The following is a 15464-nucleotide window of genomic DNA, read 5'->3' as shown; positions in this document are numbered from 1 at the left end:
CATTCAATCAAATCAATCAGGAATTCAATTAGTCAAACTATCATTAGGTCATTCAAACTGTATTTCGGCCCATTATTCACTTAGTTATGTAGCTATGATCTTAATCAATCAGTTGGGCCGTCTCTAATCAGCTAAACAAGTCATTAATTAGTTAATCAATCAGTTGTTTTATTAATCACCACGCAATTGTCGCTTCATCTATTCAGAGGGGCAGTCAATCAGTCAGACTCTATATAAGCATGCCAAAGCCAAAGATTTCTCTAATTAGAATTGCGTACGCCCAATTGGGAAATCAAACCATTTGCTGCTTACCCATGGAACTTCGATGAAGTCCAATGGGACACGTAATGCTTAGGTCTTTCAAGACACTCATCATGAATAGAGCGAGATAAGCGCATAAAAAGGTAAAACAAATAAAATGATCTCGCATAATTTTTTGTTCACATTTCATATTTTTGTATAGCTTTTAAGCTGTCCTGTTTGTCAAGATTTCTGTTTGATTAACTGTAATATAAATATTTGCAAACACATGTGCCAGACAGACAGAGACTGGGAAAAGAGGGAGAGGTATGCTAGTAACAAAATATATTTTACGTATACTTATTTTTTTCTTCCAATTTTCCCTTTTTTGGGAGATGACGAATTTTTTGTTTTCTTTTTTCTTCATTTTTTTTTCTTGGAGTATTCAGACATGTTTCCCCGATAAGATGAATGAATATTTAATGAATGGGGGCACATATTGCATAGGCAAACTAAGATCCGCTGAGATGTGATAAGAATGAATTGGCTTTGTACACGGGGAGAGGGACGAGGAAAACTTTATTTGTTAGTCGAGGCGCCTCATTTCGGTTGCTATATCAATCTCTTTTTTGTATAATACTCGCTAGCAGCGCACAGTGGTCGATTTCATAGGCCAAAAATGCAAAATTGATTTTTTTAATTTGTAACATTACGCATTATTTTCATTTCTTAAAATAACATTTAAACCCACTGTACACTAATTTTTACATCTCGTTTGCACACGCTACAAATAGCAAAAAAAAATAGACAAAAAAAATTTATATATAATAATAATAATAAAAATCGTGGCCTTTGCAGTGAACGAAGCTGAAAAGTGGTCTCTGACGACAAAATTACATTTTAATATTAAATCGTGTCTAATTATTATAAATTATTATGAATATTGAAAGAGAAGGTTAAGACTATATAACTAAGTGAATTTTGTAAAATAACTTTTATATTTTATGTTTTCTAAGTTTGTAGTCTCAATTTTAGCTGCCGCCTTTCGCCTCCCTTTCTGTTTTTCTACCTTATGTATGTGGGTGTATGTACCTGCTTAATTTGTTTCTGGGCTTTCATTATTTGTGTTTTGATCGTCATATGCGTTTCTGTTTGAGATGAATGATATTGAAAAATCTTTGCAAAAAGATGTACGAATTTAGATTGTCTCCATTACATAAGATATTTCAAATATTTTCTTCATGTTGCCTATAGACTCGAAATGGGACTGTGGTAAATAAAAGGCGCGAGTTTCGTAATAAAATGGGTTTAATTGTCAACAAGTGGAAGTAGATCTTAAAATGATGGGAACACTGCAAGAACATTTTTTTTAAGTATCCTCACATATCGGCCGCTACATTACTGAAAGCCTCATCATCATCATTATTAATGCGGACAAATTTAGAGCATTATCGCTAGATACTCGAGCTAACAGTAAACTATTCCTGGCATTACCTTCCTAATGCACTGGCATAGAATATTAATTCACGCTTCTGATGTTATAAAATATGCATTGCTTTCAATTGGTGAGCTCTCTGAAGAAGCTGCTGAGGCAAGGAATATAGACTTTAAGATGCTTCGCCTCAATCAACACGAAAACTTCTCCGAGTAGCTACAAATTGAACAGATTACTTATGAGCTCAGATCCTCTAATCAGTGGTCAATGAAAGTTACCATGCAAAAATAATTCGACTCTATTGAAATCTGTCGTTAATTTACTTCAATAATATAACAAATCTCTATTCACTTATCAACAATTTTTAATTTATTTATTTCGGGTAGGGGGTAGTGGCGTTTATATATGAAAATGTTCTTGTTTATTTCTTATTATAATTTTAAAAACCTATAAATTTCGCTTTGATATTAGTCGCAGAAGTATTTTTGGCCGCTAATTTCATGCAAGACCGACCACTGTGCAGTGGGGCAAGCGGGCATATTTTTATAGATAGATTTATATAGATATCTATAAGAAGTCGTATTTAGTAAACCAAATTCTGCATTATGAAAAGATACGGTATTCTGCAGTCGGTGGTAGTCGATTGCTAAGTTAGTACTTGTTTTTTAGTTCATCTTATCTATCTTTATGTTCTTTCGTCCACGTAATCTTACAATTCGCATAAGTAAACGATGCTAGATTCAATATTTTGATGTTCTCACAATTTCTGACAAGTTTTTTCGGTCAAGATGTTTTTTTTTTTTTTTGTTGCTAGGTATACCGTTTATATTGATATAGTATAATTTTTAGTTTTCAGACCCACATATGTATATACATACATACATATGTACATATATACATACATAAGGTTATGAGTGCATTACTAACATCAATAATAAATTTAGTAATATACATATATTCATATGTGTAATATAATATAATATTTGTCTAATTAAAAACTTAAAAGTAGTTCAATTAAACAGTTTATTCTAGGTAACTGTTAGCTAACTGTTGTTTTTTTCTCTCTCATTTTTTTTTCAAAACAAGCCAAGCCCAAATCAAAATAGCCCAATAAATAACTTTCTTTGATGGCACGAGCTATTGAGAAAAAAGAAAATAAACATAATTAGTTGGTCGCTGTACCATGACATGACCTTTGCCGCATAGGATTGTATGCTGTTCAATTGTTCAAATGCCGCTGTCAAATCGCGTCGATGTGAGGAAACTGGAGACTAGTCGACGACAACAACAAGAACAACAACAGAGCTGCGGGCATACTATGCATGTATGCATATGTGTATGCGTGTGTGTGTGTGGTCAGCATGCAATCGTACTTATATGCAACCACATATGTGCGACAAGTACAAGTATATAGTCTATATAGGCTAGTTAAGCTGCCTATATGTATGTAAGCAGCATGCACATACACGCACACACAGACACACACTAATATATGCATAGGTACATACATATGTATTTGAATAAAGCAGGTACAGACACGGACCGAATGGGTGACTATACAAAAAAAAAAAAAAAAAAAAAAAAAAAAGAAAAAAAGAAAAAAAAAAATAAATCAAGCTCGGCGAAAAATTTTCGATGCTCAGTTTCGACTAAAGCGCTATCCGAAACATCGAATCAGTTTAACGTCAAACGTCGGCGGCATCAAGACAATATAGAATAAAATAAAGCCAAAGCCAAAGCCAAATGCTAAACTAAACTAAAGTAAACTGAAGCCAAACCAAATGCGAAAAGTTTAGACTATAAATACACGCACATACACAGCCAAGCATTCATCATTCATACATTCTTGCATATAAACATGCATACATGCATACACACACAGGCGTAAGCGAGCATAAAGAAATGTGAAAGATGCGCGCGGTCAACTGAGCAACGGGATTCGGGATTGACATTCTTCTTTCAATTTTTTTTTCTGTTTGTGTTGTATTTGTTTGTGTTTGCCTATTGTCATTGTTGCTGTTGTTGTTCTTGCGGTGCACAAAAGTGTGATAAAGATAAAAGACAAGTGAGAGGCGTTATTCGCGACTGTCACGAGGCGCGTGCGTGTGAGCGAGATCGCAGGCGCAGCTGTGCTGAATGCTGGCGAGGAGCGAGCGCAAGAACAAGAGCGAGACCCGAAGACGAAATTGAAAAAGAAGAAGAATCTAAATAGGAAGAAAGGCAACGGCGGGCTGACAGTGGCGGCGGCTATTTTATGATTGCCCCTTGATTTATGCCTTCTGCCTTAAACGCGGTCCGACAACGCGAAATGCATTAAGTGACACGCACACACACACGCGCGCGCGCAAACACACACACACAGAATTGTGTGTGGGTGTGTTTGAGTGTCGCGCCACGCCGCGCCTTGTGCTTTAAATTGCCACCTCCCCCCTCCCCATACGATCAAATAGTACCAGCTGCCCCCTGTCGACGCCCCCACCCATCCCTTCACTAAGATCTTCACGACAATTGAAAATAACGCGCGTTTATATAGAGGCTTAAAGCCAGCTACATGCTGTGCGTGTGTGTGTGTACGTATATGTGTGTGGGTGGCTGGTTGCTGTGTGCGGCTAAGCCGCACAGCCGCTAAAGCGCTGAGAAGAGACGCAAAGACAAAGACGGAGACAGCGCGAGGGGACGCCACCAACACCACCAAGCCAGGCAGGCAAATCAACACCATTGAAGTGGAAGCGACAGAGATTGAGATTGAGATTGCGTTTCATATAGCGGCCGCAGCGCAGTTTACGAGTGTCCATCACCACTACAACACCGTGCAGCAATGGAAGACTCTTGGGGTCTTAGCAGCACTACGGGTACGGGCACAAATTACATACTTAAAATCTCAAATAAAGTAGATAAAATCAAATACATTTTTAAAAAAGAAGAAATACAATCAAAGTAAATAAGAACAGATCGAGGCAAAACTAACCTAAAAGCTAACTCTCAAATTCAAGCACTCAAAAGGAGGATAAAATAAAACAAGTGTTGAAAAATATGAAAAAACAAATAATTCACTAAATAATCATTAAATGGGATACATCCATAAGCAAAAAATACAAAATTATGTGCTAATATAAATGTATCTGCATTTTTTTGTCCTTTTTGTTATGCGGCAAAAAATCAAAATGAATTAAGCAATTAGTGTTGATTTAGTGTGCGTGTGTGTGTGTGTGTGTGTGTGCAGTGACGTCATACATACATGCATACATATATATATATATACTTATATGTATATGTATATATATATGTAAAATATAACTATATTGTAATTCAAAATGTTCGTCGTCGTCGCTTAGAAATGTTTTTTTTCTGCACATTTGTCGGCGCGTTTTTTGCCGTTTCTTCATCTATGTACATACACATACATATATATACACATATCTTAGCTTGAACAGAACATATACTAGCGCATATGATCTATTTATATGTATATAAATATATATATATATGTATATAAATAAATAAATATATATATATATATATATATATATATATATATATATATATATATATATATATATATATATATATATATATATATATATATATATGTGTGTGTGTATGTATGTGTCTCGCGTAAACTAAAGCATATGGATCAATTGTCTAAATTGGCTCATTAAGTGAAACTTAATGACATTTACTATGCACAAAAAAATACCAACAAAAAGGCAAACAAAAATTTAGAACTAAATCAAAAGACTGTTGTTGTTGTTGCTGCCGTGACTATTGTATAGTTTTCTTTTTACTTTTTGTTGTCGTTGTTGTTGCTGTTGCGGAAAACTTAATTTTTATAGATGACTTCATTTGTATGTGGCTAACGTATAATGCGGCGTATGCGCAATGCGATTAATCATACGCATTAAGCGAGCCCGAAAGCACTCAAAACTGAAACAAAAATGGTTTTTCTTCAAATTAAAAAAAAAAAACATTTTGTTATTTCAATTGGTTTTCTTCAATGTTTACTAACTGAAATGAAGCTGGTTAATAGTTTTCAATGCATAATTTTTAAAGTTAATCTGAATTAATCGCAGCACAAATCAAATCAAAAAATCAAATTTGTACAAACAGCAGCAAATTGTTTTATTTATTTATTTATTTTTTTTTATGGGTTAATTGTTCGAACGCATTGAAGCGTTGCATGAAAATAAACAACAAAATAAATAGAACTAAAACGAAATTAAAAAATGTATTCGAATTACACGCAACTGCAAATGTCATGTCTCATTGCTTAAAGCTAAATCAATTCTACTACTAACAAGCAGCAACATTTAATAAACAGTTATTTAAGTTTCGAACAGTCCCTTTAAAAGCTAAGCGGGAGGAGAAAAACCTGAGAAGCTAGCCGGTTGCTTTCTTAATGAACAAAACTGAACTTATAGATAAAAATAGTTGTAGATACAGATACAGATACAGATACAGATACAGATACAGATACAGATACAGATACAGATACAGATACAGATACAGATACAGATACAGATACAGATACAGATACAGATACAGATACAGATACAGATACAGATACAGATACAGATACAGATACAGATACAGATACAGATACAGATACAGATACAGATACAGATACAGATACAGATACAGATACAGATACAGATACAGATACAGATACAGATACAGATACAGATACAGATACAGATACAGATACAGATACAGATACAGATACAGATACAGATACAGATACAGATACAGATACAGATACAGATACAGATACAGATACAGATACAGATACAGATACAGATACAGATACAGATACAGATACAGATACAGATACAGATACAGATACAGATACAGATACAGTTGCTTAGATAATATGCAGATACAGATACAAAATCGTGGACAGGAGCTTACTACATGCGAGGCACATTTATTCAGAGATACGGCGCGATGCGATGCGATGAGATGAGATGGGATGAGATGAGTTGGGTGCTCTCAAACTTAACTTAAACGATATACAAAAGTCATATTAAAACGCATTGTTGGCGCTGATTTTGCTTATTTATGTACAAAATATCTAATATGAGCTTAAATGTATGTTCGTCTTTCTCTCTCTGTCTTTCCGTCTCTCTTTCTACCTTTATATACACAATATATATGCATATATAGATATATGAATGGACTTTGGGTTTAGTGAAATATTTGTCCGTCTCTCTTGTAAAACAATGAACAATTGCTCCAAAGAGGTGTATACGTAATATATATTAGGATATTCAGCTGTGGCCAGTGTTAGGCAATGCGAACAGTTTGTGGATCGCTGTGGAAGCATTATTTAACAGATACTCTATACTCTATACTCTATACTCTATACTCTTTACTCTATACTCTATACTCTATACTCTATACTCTATACTCTATACTCTATACTCTATACTCTATACTCTATACTCTATACTCTATACTCTATACTCTATACTCTATACTCTATACTCTATACTCTATACTCTATACTCTATACTCTATACTCTATACTCTATACTCTATACTCTATACTCTATACTCTATACTCTATACTCTATACTCTATACTCTATACTCTATACTCTATACTCTATACTCTATACTCTATACTCTATACTCTATACTCTATACTCTATACTCTATACTCTATACTCTATACTCTATACTCTATACTCTATGCCCTATATACCCTATAGGGTATTCAGTAGTGCTAATGTGGCTGTTATTCAATTAGTGTGAACTTAATTAACTGTGATTGAACATTTCGCTGATTGTTATCCATGTTAAATTGATTATCATTAACACCAACGCGACGCCAGCCGGCGACAACTTCTCTTTGCTGTAAATGTTGATTAAACATTATTGCATTATGCGGGCCGATTCGTCGGTTACAAAATGTGTTCGGGCTCAATTGACCCATAAGATGACGGACAGACACTAAAAAACTAACTACAAGCAGAAGATGCAGAAGAAATAGTAATGCCGTTGTATACTCTGGATCTGCAGCAAGTGCCAGCCACATTTGGGCTGGCACCGTCACAGATTGTTGGCTTCTTATATAGCTTAGTAAATTCCAATGTTGTTTTTCTTCTTCTTCTTCATTTGTCTTTTAGTGTTGTATATATGCTTGTTTGTGTGCATAGAAGTATTATTGAGCTGTTGGCCGACGTTACGTATCAAAATTGTCTTCAATTGCTTATCGAAATTTATGCAAATTGCCCTACAAATGAAATGGAAAAAAAATTACAAATATGTATACTCAAAATATCTATCTATAGACGCCTTAGACAGGTGTCCAAAAAAAAAAAAAAAAAAAAAAAAAAAAAAAAAAAAAAAAACATATATTCATACATAGATAAAAATTTTTAAAGTTATTATTATATAGATAATAAAGTTTATTTTCCCAGCTCATTTGTGCAAATTTAATAAGTTTTTTTTTTATCTATCCTCTAAACTACAGATTTTACAAGATTTTTAAGCAGCTAATGATTTGAATACAGTTTTAAATAAATTCATTATTAAATTTGTATAAGCAATTTCTTTAAATTATTCTATAAGTGATTAAATTGATAATATAATGTCATATTGTTTGTTCTTTTCTATCATACTTAGTTTAAATTTTAATGAAACGTCACAAAATGTTGGTATCTGAGGTTCCGGAAAATGCATTATTTATTTCTCACAACCCAATTTTATATTGTCAGAAAAACGGATATCGCACAAACCAAATATACTCATTTCACATTTGTGAATGATTATAAAAGATATAATATTTTATAATATGAACTTAATGGTTTATTTTTATCAACCTATATAACATGGATATAAAGTAGCGTAAATATGATAGAAAGAGAATTGTTTACGTACCTACTACGGGTATGACTAAGTAATTTAAGTAATGCCCCAAATGTTGTTTGTGTTTTATAATTTTTTGTAATTTATCGGTCAAGTTTTGTCTTTTTTTTTTTTTTGTTTTTGTTTTCTCTCCTATTTGTTGTTGTCTGTGTGGTTTTCTAGAGCGCCGACATGCGTCGCTTTTTATTATTCAATTTGTTGATATCGAGAGATCAAAGCGCTTCTCGTATTTATTGTTTCCGTTGCTCGATAGTGCTATAGAATAGACTATCCACCGATCCAACGGAACTCGACTCAACCCAACTCAAGTCAACTCAGCTGAAACTCAGCTCAGTTGATCGATTATCAAGTGAAGTCGGCTACCCGCAATTGATATCGCTATCCGAATCGTACACGAATCAAGCATTCAGCACTTCGGCTCTTGTCTTATGCTCACGCTGATGGAATGTCAAGCGAGTATATTTGTTGCAATTGCGGGAATTTGAATTTGACATTGAACTTAGAAATTACATTTATCTTGATATTGATAAGATATAGATATATGAAAGTACCAAAATACCAAAGATTTCTTTGGTTATATATTTACATATATAACCAAAGAAATCTTTGGTATTTTGGTATTTTAGCTCTCTTATTTTCTCTATCTTATTTCCTAGACGTATATCGTATATCGTATATATAGGATGTGTGTGTGTATACTCTCCTCAACAATTGAAAATTGAAAATCTGATACTACTTTCTCATATGCATTATCTCTATTATCTCACTTAATAAATAAACTTTACTTTCAAAGAATATTATAAATTGGATTTATCTACATATCGCACAGTTTTATAGCTAAATTGAAAATATCTTAGAGATTCTAAACAATATGTCTGTTCCATGATCGAGTATTGCGTAGTCGATTGGACTCGCACTTGCTGGCTTCTTGTTTCTTATTATGAGTGTTGATTGTTGTCGATTCCTTAGATGGGATCTCTCTGTGGACAGAGTCTTGTCGTGGTTCTTGCTGCTTTGCCGTTTTAGTTCTTTACCGGCGCTTGAGAGCAAGAAGCGAGAAATTGTGACTAAAAAACTACAAAAATAATAATAGACATATATATGTTCGAAAACGGCACGAAATATCGAAATAATTAAAGTGACAAACGTAAACATGAAATGTGCGCATTGCGATTATTTATTAACATCATCTATAAATACTACGAACTCTACACAGACGTTGATCTCTTAATTGATGCTTAAAGATCTGTGAACTCTGTGTGTTAAATGAGCATGAAATTGAATAGACCTAACATTAATTAATCAAGCGATTATTCTTATTCGCACGTAATGCTCGTAATACCCATTTGTAAACAAAAACTCTATCAATTTCGTATTATCATTAATAATTGTTGGCCGTCTGATGATAGATGCTCAAGTTTATTTCTTGATTTTTTTTTTGTTTTTTTTTTGTTTTTGTGCCATTACAAAGAATAATACGAGTTTTGGAGATATCGATAATTTGTATTTTTTATTCAGTTCCATAATATGTATTTACGATTTATTATAAAATGGAGCGCTCAAAAGTAGGCAATATATTTCGAGCTATGAGTGGAGAGTGAAGATATTAATGAAGTTGCAGATAACCAATAAACAATGAATAATGAAGGATGAATACTGGATAATGAAAAATGAATAATAATGATAATGATGATAATAATGAATATGAATGATAAATAATGGACAATGAATAGTAAAAAGAGAAAAATGTTTGATGATAAAGATAATGAGTGTAGAATGAATAATGGATAATGGAAAATGAATGAATTGATGAGAATGAATTGATGAAAGATGATTATAACAACGATATATTGACGAATTTTGTATAGTGAATGATAATAATTAATATTATAAAATAAATATTGAACAACGAATAATCAATAGTAAACAAAAACTGCATAATTAATAATGGATAATGACTAATGAGTAATAAATGATCAATAATGAATAACAATAGATAATCATGAATAAAGAAAAATAAATTGCAAATAAATAATAATGGGCTATGACTGAACAGTAATGAAAAATGATTATGACTCATGAGTAATGGATAAAGCAATAAAGCATTCCAAGCATTTGCAATCTGATTGTGTTTTCGGCTTCATCTCTTCACAGATATAAATTGCACTCAGCCCGCCATTGATGATTTCCCCAGAGATCTATTCACGGAGGCGCAAAGACAGTCCGGTGCTGTTGTACTTCATGTTATAGCCAGTTTATATTTATTTGTAGCATTAGCAGTAGTATGTGATGAGTACTTTGTGCCAGCTGTTGAGAAAATATGTGCAGGTAAGCTTCAGATTCAGACAATTTCAAGTGGCCTCAACTCAATATCGAAATCTCTTTATCGCCCTCAGCACTCAATATGTCCAATGATGTGGCGGGCGCCACGTTTATGGCCGCGGCCACATCAGCGCCAGAGCTCTTTGTCAATGTGATAGGCACATTTATCACGGAGGGCGACATCGGAGTGGGCACCATTGTGGGCTCCGCGGTATTCAACATACTCGCTGTGGCCGCCTGTTGTGGCATCGGTGCTGGCATGGTAAGACTCTGAAGTTCCAATGGAATGAATATCCTTGTGCCTAACATGATCTACGATCTCAATAGACTATACCGTTGGATTGGTGGCCTCTAACGAGAGATAGCATCGCCTATGGCATTACGGTCGCCATTCTCATCTGTGTGATGCACGATGAGCGCGTCGAATGGTATGAAGCATTGATTCTGGTATCGCTCTATGCGGTCTATTTGGCAGTCATGTATTTCGATAAATCCTTTCAAAAGTGCGCCAAAGGTAAGTCCAACAACGAGAACCAGAAACACACACACTGCAGGAAAACACCAGAGCATTACGAGAAGCATTCAAAACTCTGTTTATTATCTAAACTAAAGCTAAGGTCTCAGGATAATATGCAAATATTTATATGTGAACAAGAGACTATATGAGATAGTTTATGAACATTGATATGAGCTATTTGGAAAGCCAATTTCAACCTCATGTTAACTAGGGATATGTAACAAAAGCAGCTTGAAGTATAGATTGTACGGGTTGCTTGAGCAATTGGTAGGAATTTGTATCTAAGCCAAAGTTAACTTCTTGTTAGATGACAGCTTTGACATGAGCTTTTGACAGCAACTATATTGTATATGTATTCTTTATTAACATAGGCAGGAACTTAATATTTATATGGAAGTCAACTATATGATGAGATATATCTAAGATTTGGCTTCCTAGCAGGAGTTTAATTAACATTCAGCTGAATGGGTAAATTTAACATTGAGATTGGACTGAATGTTATATATCAATTTGACTGAGCTGCACTAAAGATTTGTAACTTTGGTTGAAAGCAAAGGCTAATTAAATATAAAGTAGATATAATGAAAATTTAAGTAGAAAAGAGAAGTTTAACATTAACTTTTGACAGTAACATCGACTTTCATAGAACATAGACTTCAATGAAAGTGAATAACATATTTTATGCTGAGTCTGAGATTTTAAAATGCAATTTTCACACAAACTATAGGGTTTTGGCACTAATTGTAGGTTACATCAAAACAGAGCGAGAGAGACAGATAGATAGTGATAGGCAGAAATAAGAATAGAAGATAGAACATACAGAAACACACATACACCTATACATATCTACACGCACCTATATACACACACTCACACACTCAAGCAATACATAACAGAAGTACCAACTCTCACACACAGGTGGCGTTAAGCAGGCGCGTTCGCGCAGCCGCTCCTCCAACTGCAGCATACACACAAAGAACAGCAATGAGAAGGAACCAGGTACAGCAAATACACAAATAAACAAACAAATACCCTGCAATGTGGCATATTGGGGAGTTCAAGGCTAATTGAATCTTGTTTGGCATTTCGCAGAGCTCGTGGAGAATCGCATTTGCCATAACATGGCCAGCATTCAGCTGAATGGCGGCCTTAACAACGATCAGGCCAAGGTCAGCAGCGGCACAGCAGCTGCAGCTGGAGCTGGCTCTGGTGCTGCTCCAGGAGCTGGCGGTGCAGCTGCAGCAGCTGGCGCAGGAGTTGGAGCAGCAACCGGCGTAGGGGCAGCTGGAACTGGAGCAGGAGCAGGAGCTGGAGCAGGAGCAGGAACTGGAGCTGCCATTGCACCCGTCGCTATCATGGACAATGCGGATGCCGAGGCACAATTGGCAGTTGTTGCGGCGGCAGCAGCTGCCGTCGAGGAGCCCGAACAGGAGGGCTACTCGCTGCTGACATACCCGAAGGGCACCAGCTGCTTTGCCCAGTTCACCTGGATCATTATCTGGCCGATCCACCTGCTCTTCCGCATCGCGATACCCGATTGCAAAAAGGCCAAGAATAATAAAATCTTTCCGCTTACGTTTATCATGTGCATTGTCTGGATTGGATCCCTATCGTATTTCGTTGCGTGGATGATAACCATAATTGGTGAGTGGATCATCGACATTATGGCATGAACTGATTCATAATTCATAATTCTACAAAAGTCTCTAATGTGAAATCATACAGTTCATGGCATAAACTTAGTTTCAATGATAAGGGGTATTCCTAGAGAATTTATGATTCTTTAGGCCTATCTGTTATAGATATATGTATGTACATACAGAAATGCGGTTTGACGGACAGATAGAAGTAGAAACGGAAGGACTGACTAACGGACAATAGATAACACAACATGGCTTTAGTTTGGGAAAACTTTTTGTTCTTCTTGACATCAAGGTCTTACGTGCTTCTTGGGTGCACTACATCACATGGTTTTATATGGAACTTAAACACGTTTCCTGTGTACTTTTAGCTTAGCGATACTAGATTACAAGACTTCCGATATACATTCAAGTAGTATTATATTTTAAGTCCTTCGTTCTGTCTCCCTAATCTACTGACACAATTTCGAAACTATCAAGTGGTCTAGTTCGGTGTTATGTCCGATTTTTTTGCACTGTCCTTCCCCCGTACTTAATAATACTTGTGCTTTTCTAGTCTTGATTATGGTTTGCTATCATAACTCCAACTCCTCAATTTTGTTGAAGATTCCATATCCTTTTATAGAGAGGAGTATTCCTGATATTTCTGCTGTCTCCGACTGACTGTTACATCGAACCTATCCTCTCTGCACTTATTTGCTGCGATGGAACCGCTCTCCACCTCATATCAAATTCTAAAGCATCTACCCATACATCGTCACCTTATAGTAAAATGGCCTTTGTTGCTTCTATTAGAAGTCTCAATATTCTTTTAGTGGCTCCCTCAACATTTGCCATCGGTCAAGAGCTTCAAGCCTCGACAGATTATACTTAGTTACGATATTTCCAAGAGTTTATTCAAGTAGTATGCTATTTTCAGCCTTAGATATATGAGTAGTATTAGCATTACTATTATTATCATCATCATTGCTCATTTGATTGACTTTTTCTCTTGTCTTTCTTGTCTCATCAGGCGATACACTTAAGATACCCGATTCGGTGATGGGCATTACGTTCCTGGCAGCCGGCACCAGTGTACCCGAGGCCGTGTCCAGCGTGATTGTGGCCAAGCGCGGTGAGTGTTGTGGCTAACTGCATAGAGTTGAAAAGACGGCCCCAGAATGGGGCTTCGAGTGTGTTTTGAGATGCTGATGTGTGGTATGTGGAATATTCTTGTTGGATTCGGTTGTCATTGCAGGTCATGGATCGATGGGAATTTGCAATTCGATTGGCTCGAACACGTTCGATATACTGCTGTGCCTGGGCGTGCCCTGGCTGATCAAGGCGGTCTTCTTTCCGATACAGCCCGGCCAGAACTACGTGGCCATCAACTCCGCTGGCCTCGAATACTCGGCCATCACACTGCTCTCGACGCTCTTTCTGCTCTATCTGACCTTCTCGATGAACAAGTTCAAGCTGGACACGAAGGTGGGCATCGCGTGCCTGGTCATCTATTTGGTATTCATGGTATTTGCCTCGCTCATCGAGCTCAATGTGTTCTTTCGCGTCAATCTGCCAACATGCGGACGTTCATGAGCTGGAGTTGGAGTTGGAGTTGGTGTGGGAGCTGGAGCTAAAGCCGAAGCTAGAGCTGGAGCTGGAGCTGGAGCTGTAGCTGGAACTAGTACTGCAATTTGGAGCTGGAACTGGAGATGGCCGTGCAGTCCTTTTAATTAATTAATTAATATGTATTTCCTGTTCTATTTCTATCTACCTTGATAGTTGAGTTACCTTTATGCTACTACGTTATGCTGTTATTGTAATACGTTTTTTTTTTTTATTATTATTATTATTAAAGTAGAGGAAACTCTTGCCCCAAAGTGACATGAAATGAGAACAAAAACAAAAGCAAAACCAAAAAAAAAAAAAACCAAACCAAAACAAAACAAACTCCACAATGTATTTATATGATTAATATATGAGATTTAACAAAAGAAAACGATATCATGTTTGTTCTTCCACTTCCCATACTTTTTTGATATAAATGTATACTGATAAATGTATAGGTATTTCGATATTTTTAACATTAGCCTATTATCGACAACAAAGATCGGGTTTCAACAGGAATATTAATCGAATAATTCGCCTGAGCTCCCAGATATTCAAGTTAAAAGTAATGCATATGAAATCTTTTTGCTTATCGATATAAATCGATTTTAAGCTGGACTCTTACATGCGCGTAAGTAAGATATGCATATATAGTTGCTGGTTAATAATATATATACATATGTCGCTATCTTGCTTCGGCTTACATAATATTCCTTAGCTCCAGCTTATTATAGATCAAAATCGATTTTTACCCAAATGTCTACTAGAATACGTTTCAATATCTTGTAACTAGTTCTATAGACTAAATTTTATTTGTAGTTTCTTTTAAGGTATATATAGTATATAAGTACATATAC

General features: G+C 35.5%; 1 protein-coding gene across 5 annotated transcripts; it reads left to right on the top strand.

Annotated features, from left to right (window-relative positions):
* The first annotated feature begins 3342 nt into the window (after positions 1 to 3342).
* zyd (sodium/potassium/calcium exchanger zydeco) lies at positions 3343 to 14998 on the top strand. Of its 5 annotated transcripts, none has more exons than XM_089475579.1 (9): positions 3362 to 3436; positions 4209 to 4527; positions 10696 to 10869; positions 10938 to 11125; positions 11191 to 11377; positions 12299 to 12379; positions 12473 to 13024; positions 14033 to 14134; positions 14258 to 14998. In XM_089475579.1, the coding sequence occupies exons 2-9, from the start codon at positions 4494 to 4496 to the stop codon at positions 14593 to 14595; spliced, it is 1656 nt and encodes a 551-aa protein (XP_089331705.1). In that variant the 5' UTR covers positions 3362 to 3436; positions 4209 to 4493; the 3' UTR covers positions 14596 to 14998. The 5 variants fall into 5 exon arrangements, with proteins under 5 accessions (XP_017871040.1, XP_089331705.1, XP_017871038.1 ...); XM_018015549.2 differs by having other exon boundaries at positions 3368 to 3436; positions 4126 to 4527; XM_018015550.2 differs by lacking the exons at positions 3362 to 3436; positions 4209 to 4527 and adding an exon at positions 9504 to 9701.
* The last annotated feature ends 466 nt before the right edge of the window (positions 14999 to 15464 follow it).

The sequence above is a fragment of the Drosophila arizonae genome, chromosome X, assembly GCF_054131065.1.
Source record: "Drosophila arizonae isolate 15081-1271.41 chromosome X, UAZ_ARI_1.0, whole genome shotgun sequence".
Classification (NCBI taxonomy): Eukaryota; Metazoa; Arthropoda; class Insecta; order Diptera; family Drosophilidae; genus Drosophila; species Drosophila arizonae.
Note: the sequence above shows the minus strand (reverse complement) of the source record. Positions and strands in the feature narration are given on the sequence as shown.

What these genes read in the sequence shown, in the direction of transcription:
- zyd (XM_089475579.1), top strand. Translation starts at nt 4,494, where the DNA reads ATGGAAGACTCTTGGGGTCTTAGCAGCACTACGG. An exon ending in CTTTCAAAAGTGCGCCAAAG is followed by an intron (nt 11,378 to 12,298) that starts GTAAGTCCAACA and finishes TCTCACACACAG; the next exon opens with GTGGCGTTAAGCAGGCGCGT. An exon ending in CAGCAATGAGAAGGAACCAG is followed by an intron (nt 12,380 to 12,472) that starts GTACAGCAAATA and finishes GGCATTTCGCAG; the next exon opens with AGCTCGTGGAGAATCGCATT.